Genomic DNA, 22901 nt, shown 5'->3' on the forward strand with positions numbered 1-22901 from the left:
ATTAGTTGGTAACTTGGTTATACAAAAAAAACCAAGCATAGTTATATTCACTTATTCAGCATATATACATAATACACATACATTGGAGGGATGACACAGTGCATTATACATTGATCAAATTTATACCAAAGTGAATTCAATAATAACATCTAATGGGGCTGAAGATGGAAACGCCACCAATCATATCAACACAAACTAGTAATAATCTTCTGAGGTTAGGCAAAACATTCGCTTCTTTCCTCACCAGTGGAACTGCAATACAAATCAAAGCTTATGCATGTTAAAAGGAAGAAAAAAAAAGTTTGTGAACTTATTTATATCAATATGCATCTCAAATTATTCAATGGTCATAGTTCAGATGACCTACCAGTGTCTTTTTCTTCTTTTTGTCAATGTAGGCTTGGAGTTCTACTAGTCGAAGATGTGCTGCTTCAAGTGCCTAAAAGGAGCCAAAGATTTAAATATCTTATTATAAATTATTGAACATTTAAATCATGATTTTCATAAATTAATTGAAGTTATAGTAAAATGGTGGGAACTTATACTATACCGATTTGGCCATGTCTAACTCTTCTTCAAGAATATTGACTCTATTTAGAGCATTATTAAGAATCAACTCTTTTTCTGGAGGCATTTCTGGTCTCTTGCTGAGTTCTTGCACCTTCTCTTCTAGTTCAAGCATGCGCCTCATCATCGCCATCTGCTCCTCCATGGAAACGTTACGTGCTTTCATTACAGCGCCGTCATAATAAATCGGGTTACAATTATCATGCTCGGCCATGGGGCAGATTCTCTTCGGCATTGCCCTCGTTAAGCGGATCATGGCAATGATTCCCATTATGAAGGCCATGAATCCACCAAAACCTTGAGTTGAACGACCATAAGAAGTAGTATTGACAGTGTAACAGTCTTCAGACACAAACAATTTTTTTTAGCATTTTAACTAACAAAATCTTCAAGGGTCTTAAACATGTATAAATTGGTAATTAATTAAGGTGAAAAAATTGTTGATAAAACTAAAATTGCTATGGTACCTTTAGAAAGTGAAAATTGATCATTTTCTACTGTTTTCTTCCAAGATCCATTAATAGACTTGTCAACCATTGGGAGAAAAGCATCATATTGATATGCACTACATTGTTTTGCAACCTGAAATACATAACATAGGGAAATTATAGCATGTTAATTATTTGATTATAGACCATAGAGTGTATTATGAAATCAATAATTTGTGTATTGTTTTTCATCAAGTAACTAAATTGAACTCTACAAAACTTACTTCAGCAATTGGAGATGCTTCAGGATGTTCCACTTTTGGCACCACATATTGCACTTCCTTCTTAACTAACTCTTTGTTGTGAGAATCACTTTCCTTATGTTACAAAATAAATAAATAAAGGATGTTAATAAATTCTTTTTATTAGCAAACAATTCTTTTTAAGAAACTAACTAACCTTTTGGTATAATGTCTCATCTTCAATGATTATTTTCTCCTTAATTTCGGATAAGGTTTTGTTGATTCTTTTTTCCTCATTTTTTTGAACCACCTAATTAGATTTCATCCAAAAAGGTTATATGTTACTCTCTTTATCTATTTATCATATGATTCTTAAATTGATGATATTTGCTACAATAAAGTAAGTAGTACCTTCAAGATTTCTTGGCTTTTCCATGGACCCTTGTCAGAAAGCATGCAACCACCTTCACAATTGCAAGTACCACCAAAGAATTCTGGAAGTTCACTGATAAATATACAAAAACCAAGGAGTAATTAATTATAATTAATAAATTAAATGAGATAACATAATTCAGTGAAAAAAAATACTGACCTGGCATCAATGACTTCAAGCAATTTGCTTTGGTATTTGTTACCTAGGACCTAATCAATAAATCATCACTAATCTGTTCAGTAACACTGCTTCTGAGTGACAATATTTCTATAGATGAGTAACTGTCTTTTATAAATTGTATATTAATTTTAATTTTTTACTTTAATAAATATATAACAAATCCATTGAAAATTTAAACTTTTTATATATTTTTTTTAATTTATAACCTTAATAAGTCATATGTTGATAAAAATTCTAACTTCTAAATTCTAAATAAACCTTAAACATGGAAATAATAAGCATGTCGCAAATGCTTACATTGATTTTTGCGGTGGTCTTGGGATCAAGGAATGACTTAACAGTATTCCATAGCAATCTAAATCCAGAACCGGCATTGATGATATACATGCGATGCAAGGTCTACATGGAAAAGAAAGGGTTCAATTAGTGAAAATTCAAAATTAAGAATACGAGGAATGTAGATAAATATATGGTAGAAACTCAGGTACAGCCGACTTAATGTGAAGTTAATAGCTGAGAGAGCCGTTAGATAATTTGAGTGATTTGACTAAATTTTCATCTAAAAGCTCTCAACTATCAACTTCAAGTGAAGTCGACTGCACTTGAGTTTTCACCTAAATATATAATAGGGTACCTCAGGATAATTATCACCATCAATCTTTTGAAGTCGTTGGACAAGGTCCCTTGCAGCTTTGTTAAAACTTTTAAGACCCTATACAAAAATTGAAGTCAGTTATTATCTTCACGTGAAAATATCTTCGTATGAGTAGTCGCCTTTTCATAAATACGCACCACTCCTTCGACATCCAAGATAGCAGTGCTTTGATCAATGTGTTTTCTTGCAGCGATTGAGCAAGCAGGGAATTTAAGTGAAAATGTTCTCTCATACTCTTTAACATGATATTTAAGATAACGGTCCATTGTTGTCACTTGCATTAGCTTGTTGGAGTCAACTTGACCTATTCTTTCAATGTACACTGGTCTTCCTTCTTTATCAACTCCATGATGCCCTTGTGGGTAGTATTTCATTACTTCATCTATCTCCTTGAATTCAAAATCCTTCATAATAATAATATAATTAGACATCATCTATAATTAATTTCATAGGAACAATTTTTATACGATGAATACCTCCATAATTGTATCAGCACCAAACTCCTTTCTCCACACAAGCATATCTCCCCACATTTGCTTTGTTTTCTCAATGTCGAATTTTCTTGCTTTCAAGAATCTACAGACACAAGAATAATAACAAAAGCATGTTAAGGATTTGTCGCACGAATGAGCTGACCACTCGACCAACCTAAGTTGATTATAATTCTGCTATTTCTAACACTATCTTATATATCAATCCTGCTCAATGAACAATGAAAAATGCGAACAACGTGAACAATCGGACGCATTTCAGGCCCATTAACCATTCAAAACAACGATTTTAGTGAACAATAACAGTTCTGCGTACGGTGATCTCCTTTCTTTACTTGTGATTTCCATAGGGGTGTAGTGTGTTTTTACCTTATTGAACCAATTTTAAAATTTATTGTTCACATTGTTTATGAAAGTCATTGTCTTTATAACAAAACCGAAACAAGAATTTTATTTAATTAATTCAAAATTTGATTTTTTAAATTAAAAATAATTTTTCTTTTTTAACCTATTATTTAGATTGTTCCAAAAAAGCGTTGTTCTCCTGTACTTTTTTCCAAATCTAAATCTATATATACCTTAGCATCAAATGGTGATCATCAAATTTTGGGGGCAAAAGACTATACTGAACACGCGTCATGAAAAAAATCTCATGTTCTAAATTGTTGAAGTTGTGATATTGATGATTTTATAAATAAAAAGAAATTTTTTTCACGTATTTTTTATTATTAACTTTTCTTTATCTAAATCTATATATACCTTAGCATCAAATGGTGATCATCAAATTTTGGGGGTAAAAGATCATCCTGAACAAGTGCTTGGCGTAGAGTGTTAACGGCTTGCAAGTCTTCTGAATTAAGATGATCATCAATAATAGACATAACCCTACTATGCTTCCTCCCTTTCTTTGTTAATGTATGTCTAAACTTTGAAGATGCATTCATTGCTACCTTCTTCAATGACCCAAGCCTCCTTGGCTTCTTTTCATCATCCTCCATTAATTCAATTTCAACACCTAATAATAATTCATTGCAATATAAATTAAATATGATGATGATGATGAATAACTATAACTCTATAATAATTACTTATTATTATTAATTAGACTTACCAACTTTATAAGGTCGATCTGAATTAGATAAAGATGACAAAGTGTCACACATGATTAATTGAATCTCGTAGGCTTAATTAGCTTATAACTGATGAAATGATCGATGATCAACACATATAGCTGTAAGGCATAAGAGAATCAACAAAATCACATATAACAAATGCCTCCAGCTGAATCCTCACGTGCACTTGCACCTTTTATCCATAACAAAAAAAAATGTTAATTATTAGAAGAAGCAAAAGAAAAATTACACCAAATTTCTTCATATTTGTCATGCATTAAAAAAAAGGATGAATATACATATGATTATTGTCGCAATGCCATAGAATAAATTGGTTTTAATTTATTACCTACTTAATTTGCATGGCAAATCATTCTAGTTGAAGAAAAAAATATTAAATCTAGAAATAAAAAGAATAATCCTTAAGAATTTCGTAAAGTTTATTATGAATATTGACAACAAAGAAGAAGAAGAAGAATACAAAAACAATACCTGGTGTGAACTTTGAGATAGAATTGTAAAAACAATAGAAAAATGCAAAATATATGACCCGAATATATCTCTTGAAGTGAGGTCATGATATGGAGTTACCAAAACGGGTTAGCTACGTTACCGCAACTCAATTTTAGTGTTTGCTGTTTTATTTTTTGTTCTAATACTTCTATTCATAGATCTTCGTTTAGACGAGTATAATCTCTTTCTTTCTTTCTTTCTTTCCTTCTTTTTTTCTACACTAAGAAGCAACAATTTCATTAAATGGGTTCTATTCTTTTTTCTATTTTAGGGTTATAGATTATTATTTTTAGTATTCATCAGTATTTTTTAACTAAATAGTGTTACATGTATACTTTGTTAGTTAGGAGCTAAATCGCTTAATATAGTCTACTTGAACGTATATTATTTGGTTAAGTAATTAACTAACGAATTCCGCTAGGAAGCCAATGAAAAATTTTGACAATGTATACAATGGGTTAGTTATTTAATCCAATAGAAATAAATAATAAATTTAAAAACTCTCATTTAATTATTTCACATCAAATTTTAAAATTTAAATTTTTAAAAAGTTCAGTTAGTTATTTCAAAAAATAATCATTTGAAATTCTATTTTACTAAAACATTTTACTCCAATACTCTCTTCTTTTTCAACTGACAGTCACCACACCTTCATCAATAATTATTTCATTTCACCGTCGCTACTTGACTTGCCATACGCCACTCACCCTTAGTAAAAATAAGCATCTACTTAAGGATAAAAATAATCATCCGCGTACCTAATGAATTGAACATCTAACATATTTTAATTATATATAACTAAACCCAATCCAATCAAAATAATCATCTGTATAAAAATTAAAATAATCATTTGCATACCTACTAAAATAACCATCCTAAAAGAAGAAGATGAATAAACAGAAGAAACAATTATTGCGGTGAAACAAAGTTTTGAAGGACTAGGCATGACTAAAGCGGCACTGAAGCATAGAGTTCAAATCTGAAAGAAGCTAACAATACTTGGATCCGAAGAAGAACATGGTAGTATCATCGGTGAGAAGAGGCTTAAAGGAATGGGAGAAAGCGAAGCCGGTTTGGGCTGACCGGCGGAGGTGAGGACGGTGTCGGTGAGAGGATGCGGTGGCCGGCGAGGAATTCAGTGACGCGAGGTGAAGACCGCAGAAGATGACAGTGAGTTTTGAACGTGTATTGAAAGTTACGGTAAGATTAGAAATAACCATACATAGTGTGAATAAATTTAAATACTAATCATAATTTTTCAAATTTTAAAATTTAAAATTAAATAATTAATTAATAATCTAATTTTTAATTGTAATTTTATCTTTTTTTTTTTACTCCATTGTACATATTGTACACATTTGTTAACTAATGATTATTTATTTATGGTAAATTCCTAATGATTTAAAATAATTGAACATATTAATTTTTTTTAAAAGATGCATGTTTTAATTTCCTTGATGGATTACTGCTATATTAAATCACCTTTAATGGACTAATATGATGACATAACAATCTTAATTTAAACAATTAATCTAGTGAGGTTTTTAGTTTATTGATTAAAATTAATTAATAACCTTTATTATGAGGAATAGATTTCGAGATTAAAACATTTAGAAAACTAAATCTTAATTAGAGGCATGCCTCCTGTCCAGCTACCACTAAAATGAAAAAACTTCATTCCAAAGAAGAATTGACTTTGACTAAAATCAAAGCATGCTAAGATTAGAACTAATAAGGAGGAGAGAAGATTGACAATAATTAATTTATTAAAGGATAGTTAATAAGAGTGTTGAAATTGTCATTAGGGTTGAAATCATGACCACTATTCTCATAATTGGCAGCAGAGTCAATTGTTAAAGCTTTTAAAATTATGAGAATAGTAGTCATAATTTCAATCCTAATGACATTTTCAATACTCTTGTTAACTGTCCTTTAATAGATTAATTATTGTCAATCTTCTCTCCCCTTATTTGTTTATTTATTTATTCTAATTAATATTCTTGGAGAAAAGACTTGCTTGCTAGCTCCGAGCCTCTAAAATAAATATTTGATCTATTTCATTGAAATAATACCACATTAATTAACATGCATGGTAGGTTATCAATTAAAATAATTTGTTGGTTCTTGCTTGTAATTTAGTTTTTTATTTTTTAATTTTTTTACCCAGTTCTCCTCCCATCTTAGTTGTAGTCCTTGTTTTTTGATAAGGGTATTCATAGATCGGATCCGATCCGCATATCCGCGGTGTTTATCCGAATCCGATCCGAAAATTACGGATAAGGATCCGATTCGCATACTAATCGGATCGGATTGCGAATTTTATGTTGGCATCCGCATATCCGCGTATTCCCAAAAATAAAGAAATAAATAAGTAAATATTCTTTTTATGCTTTATTTCAACTAATAATTATCATATATGTTATATTATTTTAATTTATTATTTAAGAAAAGTATGTTTAATATTATTTTAAGAGTAAACATATTTAAAAGAATAGAAAAAATGAATTTTATTGATATTTTTTAATAAAAATAAACTTTTAAAAATATTTTTATATTTTACGGATATATATTCGATATCTGATCCGATCCGCAAATGTACGGATCGGATCGGATCCCATCGCAAAAACTACGGATATGGGATCCGATCCGATCCGATGAGTTTAGTGCGAATCGAATCAAAATTTTGACCATATCTGTTCCGATCCGATCTGATCCGCGTACATCCCTATTTTTTGAAACACTATCTTAAGAATGAGGATATGACCATAGTTGTAAAAACCGGACCGGACCGGCCGGTTCGACCGAAAAATCGGTGAACTGGACCCTATACCGGTCCGGTCCAGTGATTGAACCAAACAAGGAATTGACCCGGCCAAAATTGGTGCGAACCGGTGAAGTGGTTTGACCGAACCGTTTGGGAGAAAATATTTCCAAAATGCTTGAGGTAATTAAAATTTATGCAAATTATAATACATATAGATATTTTTCATCAAATAGTTTACTTTTATTTAATTTATTTTAATTTTAATTATAAACTCACTCATTCTTAAATTAATTATATTTTTGTTTAACAATAATTATAAACTCATTTATTTTTTTATAATTATATAATATCTATTAATATTATTTTTAATAAATACTTGTAGTATATAATAGTATAAAAGATATAAAATAATTAATAAATTATTAAAATTTAAAAATAATAATTATTTTAATATAAAAACAAAATAAAAATATTGATGATAGAGTAAAAATAATAAAATATTTATTGTTCATGTTCAATATTATTTTAAAATAACTTGATATTTTAAAATGTTAGTAAAAATATGTATTTTAAATTTTAATTTTAAACTTTTGACTATATTTTATTTTTTATTTACATAGGACCGAGTCAACCGGTTCAACCAGTAACCCAACGGTTAAACCAATGACCCAATAATCCAGTGACTTGACCGGTTCGATCACCGGTTCAGTTCTGACAACTATGGATATGACAATAAGGGGACTATCCTTTAAGTTTGTCATTCTTTTTGTGAAGCTTTTCCATTAAAACAATAAGCATGCAAGTTCCAAGTGATAAAAAGAATTTTGGTTACTTGTGAGTACATAGTTTCTTCCTTATTTTAATGGCAACATTATTTAAAATGATGTCATGTTACTTTCATTTGACATGGTTGCATATCATCGTTTCTAAAACTTTAATTAACCTTTCAAGGTAAACAACTTTTCACCAATTAATTTTAAATAATTATAATTAATAACTATTAATTTTGTATTTTTTAAAAGTAAACTTTAAATAATTACTAATTAATTAGTGATAATTGATTAATATGAAATGCAGTTCAAAAATGCTTGTTTCAAAAATGCTTGTTAACTTGTTATTGGCTAAATTTTTATTAGTTACTTAACAAGATTATCAAATATTATCTTATGGTTGAAAATTATGTATGTTAATTTTAGACATAATTAAGTTTTTCATCAATTAAAAAAAAAAGCTTCTCTATCATACTCACCATCAAAGTAACATATAAATAAGTTGACATACATTAGCAATATTAAAAAAAATCAGTTACTTATGATGATTTAAAACAAATCATTCTTAAATAACAAGTTATTGAATAATAACTTAGTTACTATAAAGCAGCTATTGATTACCTATTGTGAATTTGAATAAATGAGTTTGAAGTTATTAAAGGGTTAAGAAAATGGAACACTAAAATGGAGGTTGGATTGAAAAAGAGTGATTTGATAGAAAAATATCATTGTGATTTGTGAAAGTTTTAAAAGAAACAGAAATTAATGTGAGAATTACAGTTTGGTTCTGTTAAATAATGTTGATAATGACATGGACGGCCAAAATTGCATCAGCCATGCATGGTCCGAAATGTTAGCCGCAAGAATGGTTAATAATTAATTAATTAATTAATTACCCTTAAAATATGATTAATCAGCAAACCAAAACGTCATGGTCAATATTGTTGATTCAAGTGGTCGCTTATTTACGAAGGAATAAAACTTTTGTTAGAAGATATTTTTTTTGCATGATGTGAATATTTTTTATCCACAATTGGATAATTAATTCAAAATTTCAGAATTTTTATATGGAAGACAATGATAAAACTGTCAATACTTAATATTTTATATCAGTCTTCAAATTTTTCAGTCTGATGTTTTAATTCCAACAATTTTTAATTATATGCAACATTTATTTTTAAGTTATATTATATTTATTTTTTCAATGTTTTTCCTCTTATATATTTATTATTTTATAAAATTGAAGCTTGTCAAAAATATATCTGATTTATGATTTTTCATGCATATTTAATTTAAGAGTTTAATTTTGATGTACTAATATTAAATTTTTTATATAATTATATAATTCAATTCATAAATTTAAATAATTTTTTAAATATTAAATTTAAAATTTAATTATTTTTACTATAAAAATTAAATCCATATTTTGAATATTATAGCATATTTCTACTATTGTCTTTAAGATGTTTCTAGTAAATTTCCAAAAATAAATAATTGTAATTATTAGTATTGAAATTGTATTATATTCCAAATATAATGTTTACTAAAAATACGATGGTTATACAATGGGTTTTTTTTTTTAGATATTGTAAAATGAAGAGTGTAATACAATAATATTATGTAAATTTAGTGTAATACATTTATATGAAATAGAATAAATTATCACTAACGATTTGAGTTAATAACAAAAAAAATACACTTACCACGTGAGTAACGATTTGATGGAGAACACTAATATTAAAAAAATCAGTATTTTTATTTTTTTTCAATAACTTTTAACAAATAATTTTTACTTCTTTTTTCTTTTTTTCTCTTTTCACAAGTCATAATAAGAGTGAGTATGGGTCGATTTAGTTTGAATTTGTGTTTTTTTATATATGTACCCAAATCAAACCAAACCGATTAAGAACGAATTAATTCGGTTCGGATAATTAGGTACCTGATAACTTTAAAATTCATAAAAAAAACTAAATTTTTATCTTAAAATTCAACGAGTATAATAAATATGTAACATCAATAGAAATAATCCAAACATGTTAAACACCAAATACATTAAAAACTAAACTTATCAAAATCCAAACATATTGATAATGAATAATAATTGTCTAATGAAAAAACCATATATATATTTTTATTTTTTTTATTTGATTAATATATGATCTGGTTCGCGGGTTAGTTCGGGTTCCGCACCCTAAAACCGATACCCGAACCAATAACTAACAAAAGTCATCGGTTTGGTTCGGGTTGGACTCGATTATCCATTGGTTTCAGAACCAATTTAATTAGTTCAGTTCGAATTTAGACGGTAATCGAATACCCACTACTCGTGCTCACCCCTAAATCATGATTCACGATTTGATTTAGTGTATAACGATTTATGTAAAAGCTGTTATTAATCTCATATATATGTGCATGATATGCTTAAATTCTCAGTCTCAATGTATTATACCTATCTAATTATGGGCTAAAAATTTAGATATAAAAGTAAGATGTGTGATATACCTTAATATTATAATTTTGAGTATTTTGTAAAATTGTGAGATGTACATAAATTAGACTTACAAAATTTTAAAAAATTGAAATACACAAATCCGACCATCTGATTTATGTTTAAAAAATTTTAAAAATTTGGAATACACAAATCTGATGGACGGTTCGATTTCTATACCACTTGCAAATTGAACGGTCTGATTTTAATATCTAACACCACAGCTACGCGAAATATCTATACACTCCATAACTATCTCTTATACACTATTCTTTCTTCCCTATTTAAATTAAAAAGTGTCTAATCGTGGTATTAAAAATAAAAAGCATTATACAAGGTACTAACTGAGTGTTTGGAAATGCTTTAAAATTCAATTCTTATAAGAAAAAAAAAAAAAACACCAAAATGGCATTGATTTTGACAGGTTGTGTCAGAAGGTTGTGAAGCGGAATGTACTATGTAAAGTGACAGGTGGCGATTCATTATTGGGTAGCTCTGAATTTCCCGCCCTTGAGGTAGAACTTCACATCCTCTGGGCCCCACCAATGCCTTATGCCTTACTTGTATTAATGTCACCTACCTACCGCATACACTATACACTAATTATTACGTAATCCTCAAAATACCCTCGTAACCTTCCAATAGCAACATTTTAGTTGGGGAAAAAGACAAAAGGGGCAAGGGGTAATGATGGAAAAGAGAGCAAAAGGGGCTCACAAGTCACAAGTCACACCCACTCTGTACGCTATACTATATACAATACGTCTCTACGGATAATGTATTGTACGCTATACATACGCTACTTGGCGGCACTTAGCGTCAACCGTGGTTTTCGATTTTCTTTCCCTTTTCTCTTTCTCTTTCTTTCATCTCTTTTTTCCTGCAAAAAAAGAAAGAAAAGGGATAAAAACCTCACACATTCTCGATCAGTTTTTTGCATTTTCGCTTCTTTCTCAACTCTTTCAGTCTTACTCCACTCTTAGTTTATCACTTTTCAGCTACTCTTTTCTTTTCTTAAATCGCTCTTTTTTTTTTCAATTTTAATTTTCTCATCTGTTCTGGATTTTGAAGAGCAGATATACTTTGCGGAAGACTTTTAGGTCAGCGTCATTTCCAAAATCTCTCTATTTATTTATTTGTTATTAATTTTTTTGAATTTGTGTATGTAAGATCCGCGACTTCAATGTGTTTTTGTTGAATATTCTGCATTTTTTTTCAAAAATGTTATTTGTTTCTTTTTTTTTTCTTAATTTGGTTTTTCGTTAATGTGAATTTGTTGCATGTGTTGTTTTTCGGAGTCACAGACGAACGCGATGTTCGTGTGAATTAGTACACTCTTTGCTTCTTATTTTCGCAGTTTCTTCTCGTTTATTTGCTGGCTTTCGTGATTCATTTGATAATGCAGTAGTATTATCATTATCTTTTGATTTAGTTTTAACACTGTAAGTAGATCGTTGAAATTGAATTCTGAGTTATTCTTTTTACTAGTTTGACCGATTAAGAATTGGAGATGTTCGTAGTCTTTAACTTATTTCAGTGTATTTGATTTATTTGTCTTCTAGTTCATAGTTTTTGTTTACAACAATTTCAATGAGGTTTAAACCTGAGGTCTCATGTATACTATCCAAAGGAGTGATAGCTCTTTCCACTTTGGATTTAATTTTTGTTTTCTTATGAGGCCTGTGTTGTGCCTGTTCTGTAACTTGCATGGATCATTAGTTATACGAATTCTCCATTCCGTGATTGTTTTGCTTAATGATAATCCTAAACTGCATGTCTGATTCCGTTTCATCCGTGTGTTAATTCATTGCGTTGTTTAATTCAGATTCCATCGCATTTCCAAAGCGATTCACGCGGTTAGATTTTAAGTTCTAGTATGGCTAGTATCCCCAATGGCAATGGCAACGGCAACGGCAACAGTAATGTCGGTCTACAGCCTGATCTGCCGCGGAGGACTTACCAAGCAGTAGTGGCTGCGACTCGAGATATGGGAATTTCCAAGGATGGGAAAATGCCCTGGAACTTACCTTCTGATCTCAAGTTCTTTCAGGAGATCACAACAACAACATCTGATTCTGGGAAGAAGAATGCAGTTGTGATGGGTAGAAAAACATGGGAGAGTATCCCTCCCGAGAAGAGGCCCCTTTCTGGTCGACTTAATGTTGTTCTGACTCGCTCTGGTAGTTTCGATATAGCTACAGCAGAGAATGTTGTTATATGTGGAAGTCTGTCTTCTGCTATGGAACTGTTGGCTGCATCTCCTTACTGTCTTTCAATTGAGAAAGTATTTCTTACAGGAGGTGGAGAGATATTTAGGTGAAAATTGTATTCATCCCTTTCATATTAGGCTCGCTCTCTCTCTCTCTCTCTCTCTCTCTCTCTCTCTCTCTCTCTCTCTCTCTCTCTCTCTCTCTCTCTCTCTCTCTCTTTGCCCGTACCTGATAATTTTTATGTTCAGGGAGGCTCTTAATGCACCTGGATGTGAGGCTGTGCATATTACAGAAATTGAAGAACGCATTGAGTGCGACACTTTTATCCCTCAAATTGATACCTCCATGTTTCAGCCATGGTACTCATATTTTCCTTTGGTGGAAGACAACATCCGCTATTCTTTCACCACTTTTGTACGTGTGAGAAACTCTGCATTGGAGTCCCTGAGTCAGAATACTCATTCAGATTTTGATAATAGTTCAGACTCTAGAAAGTTTGAAGTTCAGAAATTTTCTTTTCTTCCTAAAATGATTTTTGAGAGACATGAGGAGTACAAGTACCTTAGACTGGTTCAAGAAATCATTTCTGAAGGTACAACTAAGGATGATAGGACAGGGACTGGTACCTTGTCCAAATTTGGTTGCCAGGTAATGTTTTGATTGGTTTGTTGTGAAAATTTCTGTAATTTATATGCTGACCATCCTCCATGATTTCTCAGATGAGGTTCAATCTGCGCAGAAGCTTTCCTCTTCTGACAACTAAGGCATGTACCTGTTTTGTTTGAAAATGAGTCCAATATACTCTGCAAGTTTATTTGTTTTCTCATTGGTTTTGGTAGAAATACTTTCGTATGCTATTTTGGATGTTTATCTAGGAAGAGGAACGTCCATTGTAGGTTGACATGATTTCTTTCTTTGTCCCTAGAGAGTATTTTGGCGTGGGGTTGTTGAAGAGCTTCTCTGGTTTATCAGTGGTTCAACAAGTGCTAAGGTAATGATATCTTTTGGCCCATCTTTTTCTGGTTTTCCCCACATGATATGACTGATCAATTTCATCCTAAAAACAAACACGTCATATTGACAGGTGCTGCAAGATAAAGGCATTCATATATGGGATGGCAATGCTTCCAGAGAATACCTTGATAGGCAAGCATGATAATAAAAAAATCGATTGCAAATTTTTCTTGTCCGTTGCTGCATTAACTGGATTTACAATTTATATTGCAGCATTAGTTTGACAGACAGGGAGGAGGGTGACTTAGGACCTGTTTATGGGTTTCAGTGGAGGCACTTTGGTGCCAGGTAGGTGAATTGTTACTTTACCTCTGTACCATAATTTGTTATTATTTGTTGTGATTACTGGGTTTTCACTTTCTATCTCATATTTTTATAGGTATACAGACATGCATGCTGATTACTCTGGTCAAGGATTTGATCAGCTTTTAGATGTTATTAACAAGATAAAGCAGAATCCTGATGATCGACGGATAATTCTCTCAGCGTGGAATCCAGCTGATCTTAAATTGATGGCTCTTCCACCCTGCCACATGTTTGCGCAGGTCTGCATTTATATTTGGATTTCTCTTTCAAGAAATCTATGCCTCTCACAAAGTTTTACCTACTTTATCCCCCCTTCATTTCAGTTTTATGTAGCAAATGGGGAGCTCTCGTGTCAAATGTACCAGCGATCTGCTGATATGGGCCTGGGTGTGCCATTTAATATTGCATCTTATGCGCTCTTGACATGCATGATTGCTCATGTTTGTGGTATGCAATCTATTTTCTGAACTTTTTGTGCTAAATGAAAATGATTACGGATGTGTTAATAACATCTATGCTGATCAAATATCTACTCTTGCAAATTATGCTAGACTACATACTTGGTCAATCACTCTATCTTGCAATCTGACAACTTAAATGTTGAGGTTTTCATGGGTTCAATAGAGATTTTTGTCACTTTGGTTGGTTGTAAATGGCTAAGCTTTGAAGCTGATTAATAGGTTGTGATTGTTAATAATTTAACATTATGCTCTGGTTAGTTTGTGTACAAAGGGCTGTATGGCTGCGTTTGTTTACAAGGGCACCCGCTGAAACATTTACACAGAGACACAAAATCGTGTTTGGAAGGTTAGACATGGACAGAGATATTGAGTCCTGGGACACTAAATTCATGTATTGTGTCCGACAGGAAGGACAGAGACATTGGGCGGAGATACGGCTTATTTTTTTTTATTATCACTATCAAATTTTCATAATTATATTTTTTTATCATTTTATTTTTTATTCTAAATTTTGTGTGAAGAAAAAAATTAAGGCAAATTGGACTTTTTATTGTTTGTTCTCTTTTATATTCAATTTATCAACAAACAAAATATAAAAACACTAATTTTTATGTCTCTCTCCTTTGTCTCCTGTTCTCACAGTATCTTGTTTTGTTATGTTCTCAAAATCAAACGCAGCCTACGGTCCATTTAAAATTCCAGTAACATACGAGTCTATGTATTGAACTTTGCCACTAGCAGCTTGATTTAGTTGTTTTATTAAATAAACTTAGATTAACCAACCTGTATATTATGTCCTCTTTTTTCAGATCTTGTACCAGGTGATTTTATCCATGTTATTGGGGATGCACATGTTTACCGCAATCATGTGAGACCTTTGCAGGAGCAGCTCCAGAACCATCCTAAACCTTTTCCGGTATTTAATTTTAGCATATTCACAGCAATTAGATATTATTTTATAGTTTACATGAGATGTGAAGTTTGTATGATAAAGCGTTTGCTTTAATTTAGTCAGTTCACATTTGAGCAATGCTATGGATTTTCTCAAGTTAAACTACCTGAATTCCATGCAGATTTTGAAGATAAACCCAAAGAAGAAGGATATAGATTCTTTTGTGGCAGCTGATTTCAATCTCATAGGCTATGATCCTCACCAGAAAATTGAAATGAAGATGGCTGTTTAGGAATCTATTAGCATCTCAATCCTTTCTTCAAGTTGTTATGGTTTTTCTGAAACGAGGCAAGTAAGAAAAAATAACTCTTAATTCAGTTGAGCTAGTTTCGAGTTGGTAACTGTTAAAAGAAAAATCCGGGTTTCCAAAATTACAGTACCTACAATAATATTATAAGTTTGAAAATCACTCCATTATAACAAGTTGATGTATCTGCTTTTCAGAGAATTTTAATCTGTGAAAGCATAGGCCCTATTTTGAAATTAGGGTATTTCTTTTCATTACATCTTTAGGCACTTATTCCGTATTCTGGTCTCTCTCTACTGTACTGAGGCATATTCTTATTGTTTCAGGCTAATACTATAGGAGGTTTATGTTTAGTTTCATGGAGAAAATAAAGAACTACTTTGGCACACTTCATATTTTGTGTGTGTCGCCATTGAGAATCCTTTAGTCGTGGGTCTAAGGTGATTTAGGTTATTTTGTTTTTATCAAATGCAGACAATAAGTTATATGAAGGTCAGTAACTTGACATTTATGATTACCGGCTTCTTGTTTACCTGTTTTAGTCCTACTTCTCACAGGGAAACTTTGGTTGTTATTTTGTTAAATCACTTATCCCACGTGAGTTTTCTTCTTTCTTTTCTGTTTATTGGATTATATAATTGGATGAATTTGGGTGGAGAGACCCCATCCGTTGCATAGATAATAATTTATCTACAAATAAACTTTTATAGTAAAAGTCTCTCTTCGTAAATGACTATACAGGCTTAAACCCATTGAGTCATTGAGGATAGGTATAGGGACTTACCACCAAAACTCAACAATATTTGGCACATACGGCAAGTTATTACAAAGGAAACTCTATTAGGATAATAAAAGACAAAAGGGTACAGTTCAACCAACCGTAAGATATATTATTTCTCATGTCTCATTGTCAAGTATCTTTTGTCATGTAGGCGACTAGAGTAGCACCCTTCAATTTCTTTACTCTGTTGAGTTGGATGGTTTTGCTTTTGAACCTTGTGAACAATTCATCCATAATTTCCTCCCCAAATTCTGCCTTCAAAATAGGTTCACTTACGGCTCTTATGGTCCTGGCTTGCCTCTCTCCAATTGCGTCTTCATCCTCATGAATAAAAGAGTTGTCATTACTAGTCTCCATTACACTCTCCACTATATCATATATTATTTTCTCCATCCTTTGAATGTTAAACGATCCTTCTTCTTCAATTACTTGCCTAACCTCTTCAGCCGTAGGAAAGTATGATGATATGTTGTATGAGTCTAACTTTCTCTTCTCAACCTTGTGCTGCGGCATAAATCACACCATTATGTAGGTTATGATGTAGATGAGTTTAACTGATTAAAATTCACACATGATAAGAGTCTTAAATCTTAATACAGTGTAACTTGGCGCACTAAAAACGGAGATTAGAGCTATTCCTTGGTCAATATATCCTATATCATTGGTTATTTTTTGTGTACACCTAGAATAGTTAATATTAATACGAGGTTGCATTTACTTACCTCTGAGACCATGTTGTTGAGTATTGCACCAATTACCTCCCAACCATTGATTGTATTATGATTTTGGTCTAAAATGATCATAGAAAGGACCATAGCACCACCAGGAATCAATTCTTCTGAACGTGATCGCAAGAACACCTTCAAGTCTCTTTGAAATTGCTCACTATAAGCTTTGTGAACTCCTGGAGGGCTTGCCTTTGTGAGACATATTGCTCCTTTGTTCATTGGCTTTTCTACTTCACTATTCAACTCCTTCGGAATCTGATGTCACTTGCCAAAGCAAAATTAAAATGCCACACTATTATTATATACTTATATATTTTGGTTAAAAATAATAACTGAGTTTAGGTGATGCAGTAATAGATAATTAGCTGTTTGTATAAAAAAAATTTACACTTATGGTGCCTAGAAACTAAATCCATTGTTATATTAATTAAACCTGAGAAAGCCAGTGCAAGGTGCTGGAAGAATGAAAGAAGTGAATGGAATGGTTGGGGAAGAGTCTCCCATAAAATGTGCCAGGGGTGCCACTAATGAAACATGGTCCAAATTTGTGACCAATTTCCTCTTCCATCCTCTTGTAAAAATCAGGGACTGACTTAAATATGTTATTGAAATCATTGCCATATAGATCATTCAGGAAAAATTGGTACATGGGTGGGTCTTGATTCAAGGTTTGACTCATGGCATCAACTACTTTGACAGTAGTAGATGCTACCATAAGTGTATTTGGACCCGATGAGCACCCTAAATCCGCCACTTTCAAACATTCTGGTGAAGTTGACCGATACAATTTGATTATGCACTCTTCCATGATATGTTTTGTACGGAGTATAGCATTTTTCTGCATGAATGAACATTAGAAGAGAGAGAGAAAAGAAAAAAAAAAAGAAGGGGGGGGGGGGGGGGAGTTCTATGTATAAGTTAAACGATTTGAGGAAGAGAAAGTAATACTTGAAACATAGAGTTGTTAGCGTAGCTTGTTTCTCCGGTACCTCCATTCATGTGAAGGACTTGCTCAGTTGCCATCGTTGATCATATGGAAAAGACAAGAGAACAACTTAATTTGTAGGCTTGTACCTAACAAGCATGCACTAATGTAATTAAGCAATCATCAGCTGGCAAGTCGATGGTGAATTGAATATTGATCATGATGGCAACATCCCAACCTTGCAAGTTTGACATAATATCGTTTAGTATTAATTTATGTCAATGGTCATCAATGGCATAATAGCTCATTTGTTGAATTGTAAATTTGGACATTCGAAATGAAATAGAGAATACTAGCATTTTTATCCGTAATAATATTACGAAAATATAAATTTTTTAAAATTACGATCTACTTTGTTCTGACATTATAGATTATGTATGGTACAAATGATTTATAAAATCAAACAATTTTTACAAAAAAAAGTTGTAGGTTGACAAAAATCTTTGACTAAGAAGACTAATGTATATGTAAATAAAAAATCAAATAATAAGATTTTTAGTTATTATTTTTATATGAAAAAGTCTAATTTTTTATTAATAATTAATTTTAACATTCGTTATCTAAAATTTAAAACAACTAGTATATATTGCCGTGTCTTACACGGGATAATACATAAAATTATATAAAAAAATTTATTAAAATTTAAATGAAAAATATCTATAGTAATTATTATTATTATAAATATTTTTACAACTTAAAAATATTAAAAATAATTAATATTTGTTTTAATCAATCTGAATTGGATAAATGGTCATCTCATTTGTTCATTTAAGCAAGATAAGAATCTATTAGTTAGTGACAGACCCTTAATAAATAGAGTATCAATATGTGTTGGATTAGTCATCGACTTGTCGAGTTAGGAAATCCGTTGAAAAAAATTGTATTTGTCTTTAAAATAGATTAACTTTTCATTAATAGCACTACTTATGGACTTTTGTTTTGTTGAAATTTACTTGGGACAATTTTATTTGTTGGTATCATATTCATTCTTGAAGTCAAAACAATATGATCAGTACTGTTACTTGTTAAAACTTCACATTTTATGAAATAATTTCTAAATTTTCAAATTCATAAACTGATGTCATTACAAAAATTATTAGATCGATCGATTAATATTTCTTGGTAACATAGTGTATCGAAACACCATCATTGAATATTAGTTAGTGTGAAGAGAAACCAATAACAACTTTTGTTATTCAATATATAATTTATTCTATTAAAAAATAAATTAATATTTTCTAAACTTGTAAATACATTTTTTTTCTAATTTCTTACATTATTTTATTTAACAATATTTATCATTAAAAAATAGCAAAAAATCATACTATTTTACAATATATATGATGTGCAAAGTAATTTCTTATCTTGAAATTAATTCTGGTTAGTGAGATAAAATTTAAAATATTTTTTTATTTTCTTACTCAAATTTAAATTTAAATTTAGAATTGATTAACAACTCATTTTTTAATTTCAATAAAAAAAACTAAATTGGTTCGATATAAAATATTGAGCATTTAATAATTTCAATCATTTAAATTTTAATTACCAAAAATTGGATTAAAAATTAATTATAAACTTAATAATTGATAATATATATTATATTATATTAGTACGTAAATAATAATATCCAATGTATTAATTATTTATTTTTTTGACAGATTTAATGTATAATCTATTGAGAATTGATTTATTATCCAAAATTTTTTTCATAAATTTTGTAATATGTGAAAATAGTGATCTTATTTTTTATTATTATTTAAGAAAATTTTCATAATTTTTTAATTATATAATTAACTTAATTCATAACTTTTATTATTGCTTTTATACTAAAAAAATATCAATTTATATTATTTACATATTTTTTCACTACTAATAAATAAATAAGTATTTGCACTATTATACTTATTGTCCTAGATAATAACTTAAATTACTTATTTTGTATGTTAAATAATATTTTATATGTTAAATTTATTAAATATTAAGATGAAAAATTTGTTCAACAAATTATATAAATAGTCATTACAGAAAAGAAAAAAAATTATGTATCATATATAATAATCCTTGATATATATAGTGTCATGTATATATTAAGATTATCTATTTTAATTATGTGAGTAATTATTTTTATTTTCACTTTTTTGTTACATTAGAAAATAATATTTAAAACTAAAAAAGAGATAATTAATTTTTTTAATTTGAATTAAAAAATATCTTATAAATATATCCAACTTATATATATACTAAGTGTTATAATATTAAATAGTATAGTATTTGCTATAACAATGACTTAAAATATTAATCCAAGATATATTTGGACCTAGTAAGACCTCAATACAAGTAAGATCAACTAAAATCTATTGTTAGGGTCCTAAATTCGACTTAGGTTCATTACCTTAAATGCCCAACGCAGATGAAGTCCACGCATTCCCTCTTAAATCGGCTCAGATTGGATCCCGTTGCTAGTTAGATATGGTAATGAGTACTCAGGAGAGCGTGAGAATCCCCCTTCCCATCCCTCATTCATATTTAAAAAAAATGCCCCATTCCTTCTCTGTCATTGCAAGTTCCTGTTTAATTATTCCTTAGGGAATGCAGATCTCTTCGGGTATCTACGAATATTCTTTGAAAATTTTTGAAAAAAATTAACACAAAATGATATAAATAATAATCATAAAATAATCGATCCAATATAATTCAACACAATTTATAACATATTCGTTATGAAAAATAACATTTCAAAAGGAGAAAACATAAAAACATAATCCAACATAATAACATAACATAATTTTTTAGGACGATATTAAGTGACGTAGTGACCGATTTGAGAGGCAGAAAAAGTGAGTTAGAGAGAGAAGATCAAGGCTTTTATATTTATATAGATATTAAAATTGAGACATGCACCTAGTTTTTTTTATTTTGGGGGGATATACGTAAAATTGGTATGTAAATGGTTTATAAAGGTGATTTACCCCACATATTATAACTTGTGAAATCATAATATTTTGAGAAGTGATGTATAGACAACTTAAATGTTGATAAGTCTGAAAAATAAAAAAAATAAAAATATCAAAAAATTACATGTTGACCCATAAGATTTTTTTTTAAAAAAATTGTTCATAATCTATGATTAATAACTTTAAAATTATAAATATGTTATTTATCTTATATATTTTTTTATTTAATAGAGACATATAATTTTGTTATCGGCGATGTTAATGGTTATAAAGAGATTTTTACTTTTAAATAAATTATAGAGAAATTAAAAATAAAATTGGCTGCTATTTTTCTGACAATTTATTTATTTATTAGTCTAAATTAAAATTAAATTATATATTTAATTTATATTTATTTGTTTATCCTAATGATCGTATATAATAGATAATATATTTAAGCATGTTTTGAAAGAAACTATTGAATTTTATATAATTAAAAGTTAACTATGAAATTAAAACTAAGATGAAGTGAAATACAATAAACATACGAGGAGTGAAAGTAAAATAAATAATTAAAAATAAGATAATAAAATAATTAAAAAAAGTAAAAAAGACAGAAAAATAATGCATGTAGTTGATAAAAATATATTGTAAAAAAATTAGTATAATCAATAAATATATGAAAGACAAAAATTAAGATATATTTTTGTTAAAAAATTTAAGAAAAATATTATGAAGAAGAACCTATTAATTAATCATGTTTTATGAAAATATTATAAAAAAATTTAATGTTAGTAAATAAAATAGTAACTCTTTTAAGAACTATTAATCAAAATACATAAAAGTACATTCTGATTTATAGATATAGAAAATAATAAGAGAATGATTTAAATTAAATTCATTTATTTTATTTTTTATTTATTATTTATTAAATAATTTAATGTTTATTTAATTTTAGTCAAATTAGATAATATAATTGATTAGTTACAATTAATGTTATTCACCCTAATAGTATAATTGAAATATATTGAAACTCTAAAAGTAAAATTACAATTAATATTAAGGATAAAATTAAAATAAAGTTGCATTTACTATCTTGTAGTTTTTTTTAATAAAAATCTCATTTATACATTTTTAAAATGCATCACTTTAATACAATGATATTTTTATTAAAAAAAATATGATAAATATCTCATATATTTGTTAATAAATTATATATAAATATTTTTTGATGCATATCACTTTTATTATATGAAAATAACTTAAATATCTTTAAATGTGATTATGATAATTTATTAAGTATTATATTTTTTATACTAATTTATATTTAATAATTTATCTCTAACTTTTAATTATAATAAAAATATAAGATATGATGCAAAAAAAAAAAGTTAAAGCGACATAAATTTTTTTCCAACAAAATTTTTTTTTTTTCATTTTTTTAGACACATATCTATTTTTTTAAGTTATACATTTTAATTTATATAAATTAATGATAATTAAATGTAAAAAAATACTAATTAATAAAGAAATAAAATTTAAGATAAACATGTCCTGAATAAATTGAAATAAAATAAAGACTTTTAATTATGATCATTAATTATAATCACATATATTTACTTCAAGATTTATACTTCAAAA

At 29.2% G+C, this 22901-nt stretch overlaps 3 protein-coding genes across 6 annotated transcripts; 1 reads left to right on the forward strand and 2 right to left on the reverse strand.

The window, feature by feature from the left end:
* Position 1: 1 nt before the first annotated feature.
* On the reverse strand, positions 2-4491 carry LOC112789170 (phosphatidylinositol/phosphatidylcholine transfer protein SFH3). 3 transcript variants are annotated; one of them, XM_072232287.1, is made up of 14 exons: positions 4108-4491; positions 3756-4011; positions 2982-3081; positions 2643-2909; positions 2485-2562; positions 2148-2249; positions 1830-1879; positions 1649-1742; positions 1455-1547; positions 1280-1372; positions 1035-1149; positions 551-864; positions 368-439; positions 2-252 (listed from the first exon to the last, which is right to left on the reverse strand). In XM_072232287.1, exons 1-14 carry the CDS (start codon positions 4157-4159, stop codon positions 241-243), a joined length of 1698 nt encoding a protein of 565 aa, XP_072088388.1. In that variant the 5' UTR covers positions 4160-4491; the 3' UTR covers positions 2-240. The 3 variants fall into 3 exon arrangements, with proteins under 3 accessions (XP_072088388.1, XP_025686734.1, XP_072088390.1); XM_025830949.3 differs by having other exon boundaries at positions 551-909; positions 4108-4486; XM_072232289.1 differs by lacking the exons at positions 3756-4011; positions 4108-4491 and adding an exon at positions 3575-3619 and having other exon boundaries at positions 551-909.
* Positions 4492-11423: 6932 nt separating this feature from the next.
* On the forward strand, positions 11424-16350 carry LOC112789171 (bifunctional dihydrofolate reductase-thymidylate synthase). Of its 2 annotated transcripts, XR_003196173.3 has the most exons (12): positions 11424-11743; positions 12469-12959; positions 13102-13501; positions 13573-13617; positions 13779-13844; positions 13938-13999; positions 14081-14155; positions 14247-14412; positions 14497-14620; positions 15444-15550; positions 15708-15874; positions 16160-16350. XR_003196173.3 is itself a non-coding variant. In XM_025830951.2 (11 exons), exons 2-11 carry the CDS (start codon positions 12520-12522, stop codon positions 15816-15818), a joined length of 1596 nt encoding a protein of 531 aa, XP_025686736.1. In that variant the 5' UTR covers positions 11424-11743; positions 12469-12519; the 3' UTR covers positions 15819-16350. The 2 variants fall into 2 exon arrangements, 1 of the variants encoding a protein (XP_025686736.1); XM_025830951.2 differs by having other exon boundaries at positions 15708-16350.
* Positions 16351-16518: 168 nt separating this feature from the next.
* LOC112789173 (probable caffeine synthase MTL2) lies at positions 16519-18494 on the reverse strand. The gene is made up of 4 exons (XM_025830952.3): positions 18291-18494; positions 17776-18180; positions 17337-17597; positions 16519-17118 (listed from the first exon to the last, which is right to left on the reverse strand). Exons 1-4 carry the CDS (start codon positions 18363-18365, stop codon positions 16744-16746), a joined length of 1116 nt encoding a protein of 371 aa, XP_025686737.1. The 5' UTR covers positions 18366-18494; the 3' UTR covers positions 16519-16743.
* Between the last annotated feature and the right edge of the window lie 4407 nt (positions 18495-22901).

This window comes from Arachis hypogaea, chromosome 3 (assembly GCF_003086295.3).
Source record: "Arachis hypogaea cultivar Tifrunner chromosome 3, arahy.Tifrunner.gnm2.J5K5, whole genome shotgun sequence".
Taxonomy (NCBI): Eukaryota; Viridiplantae; Streptophyta; class Magnoliopsida; order Fabales; family Fabaceae; genus Arachis; species Arachis hypogaea.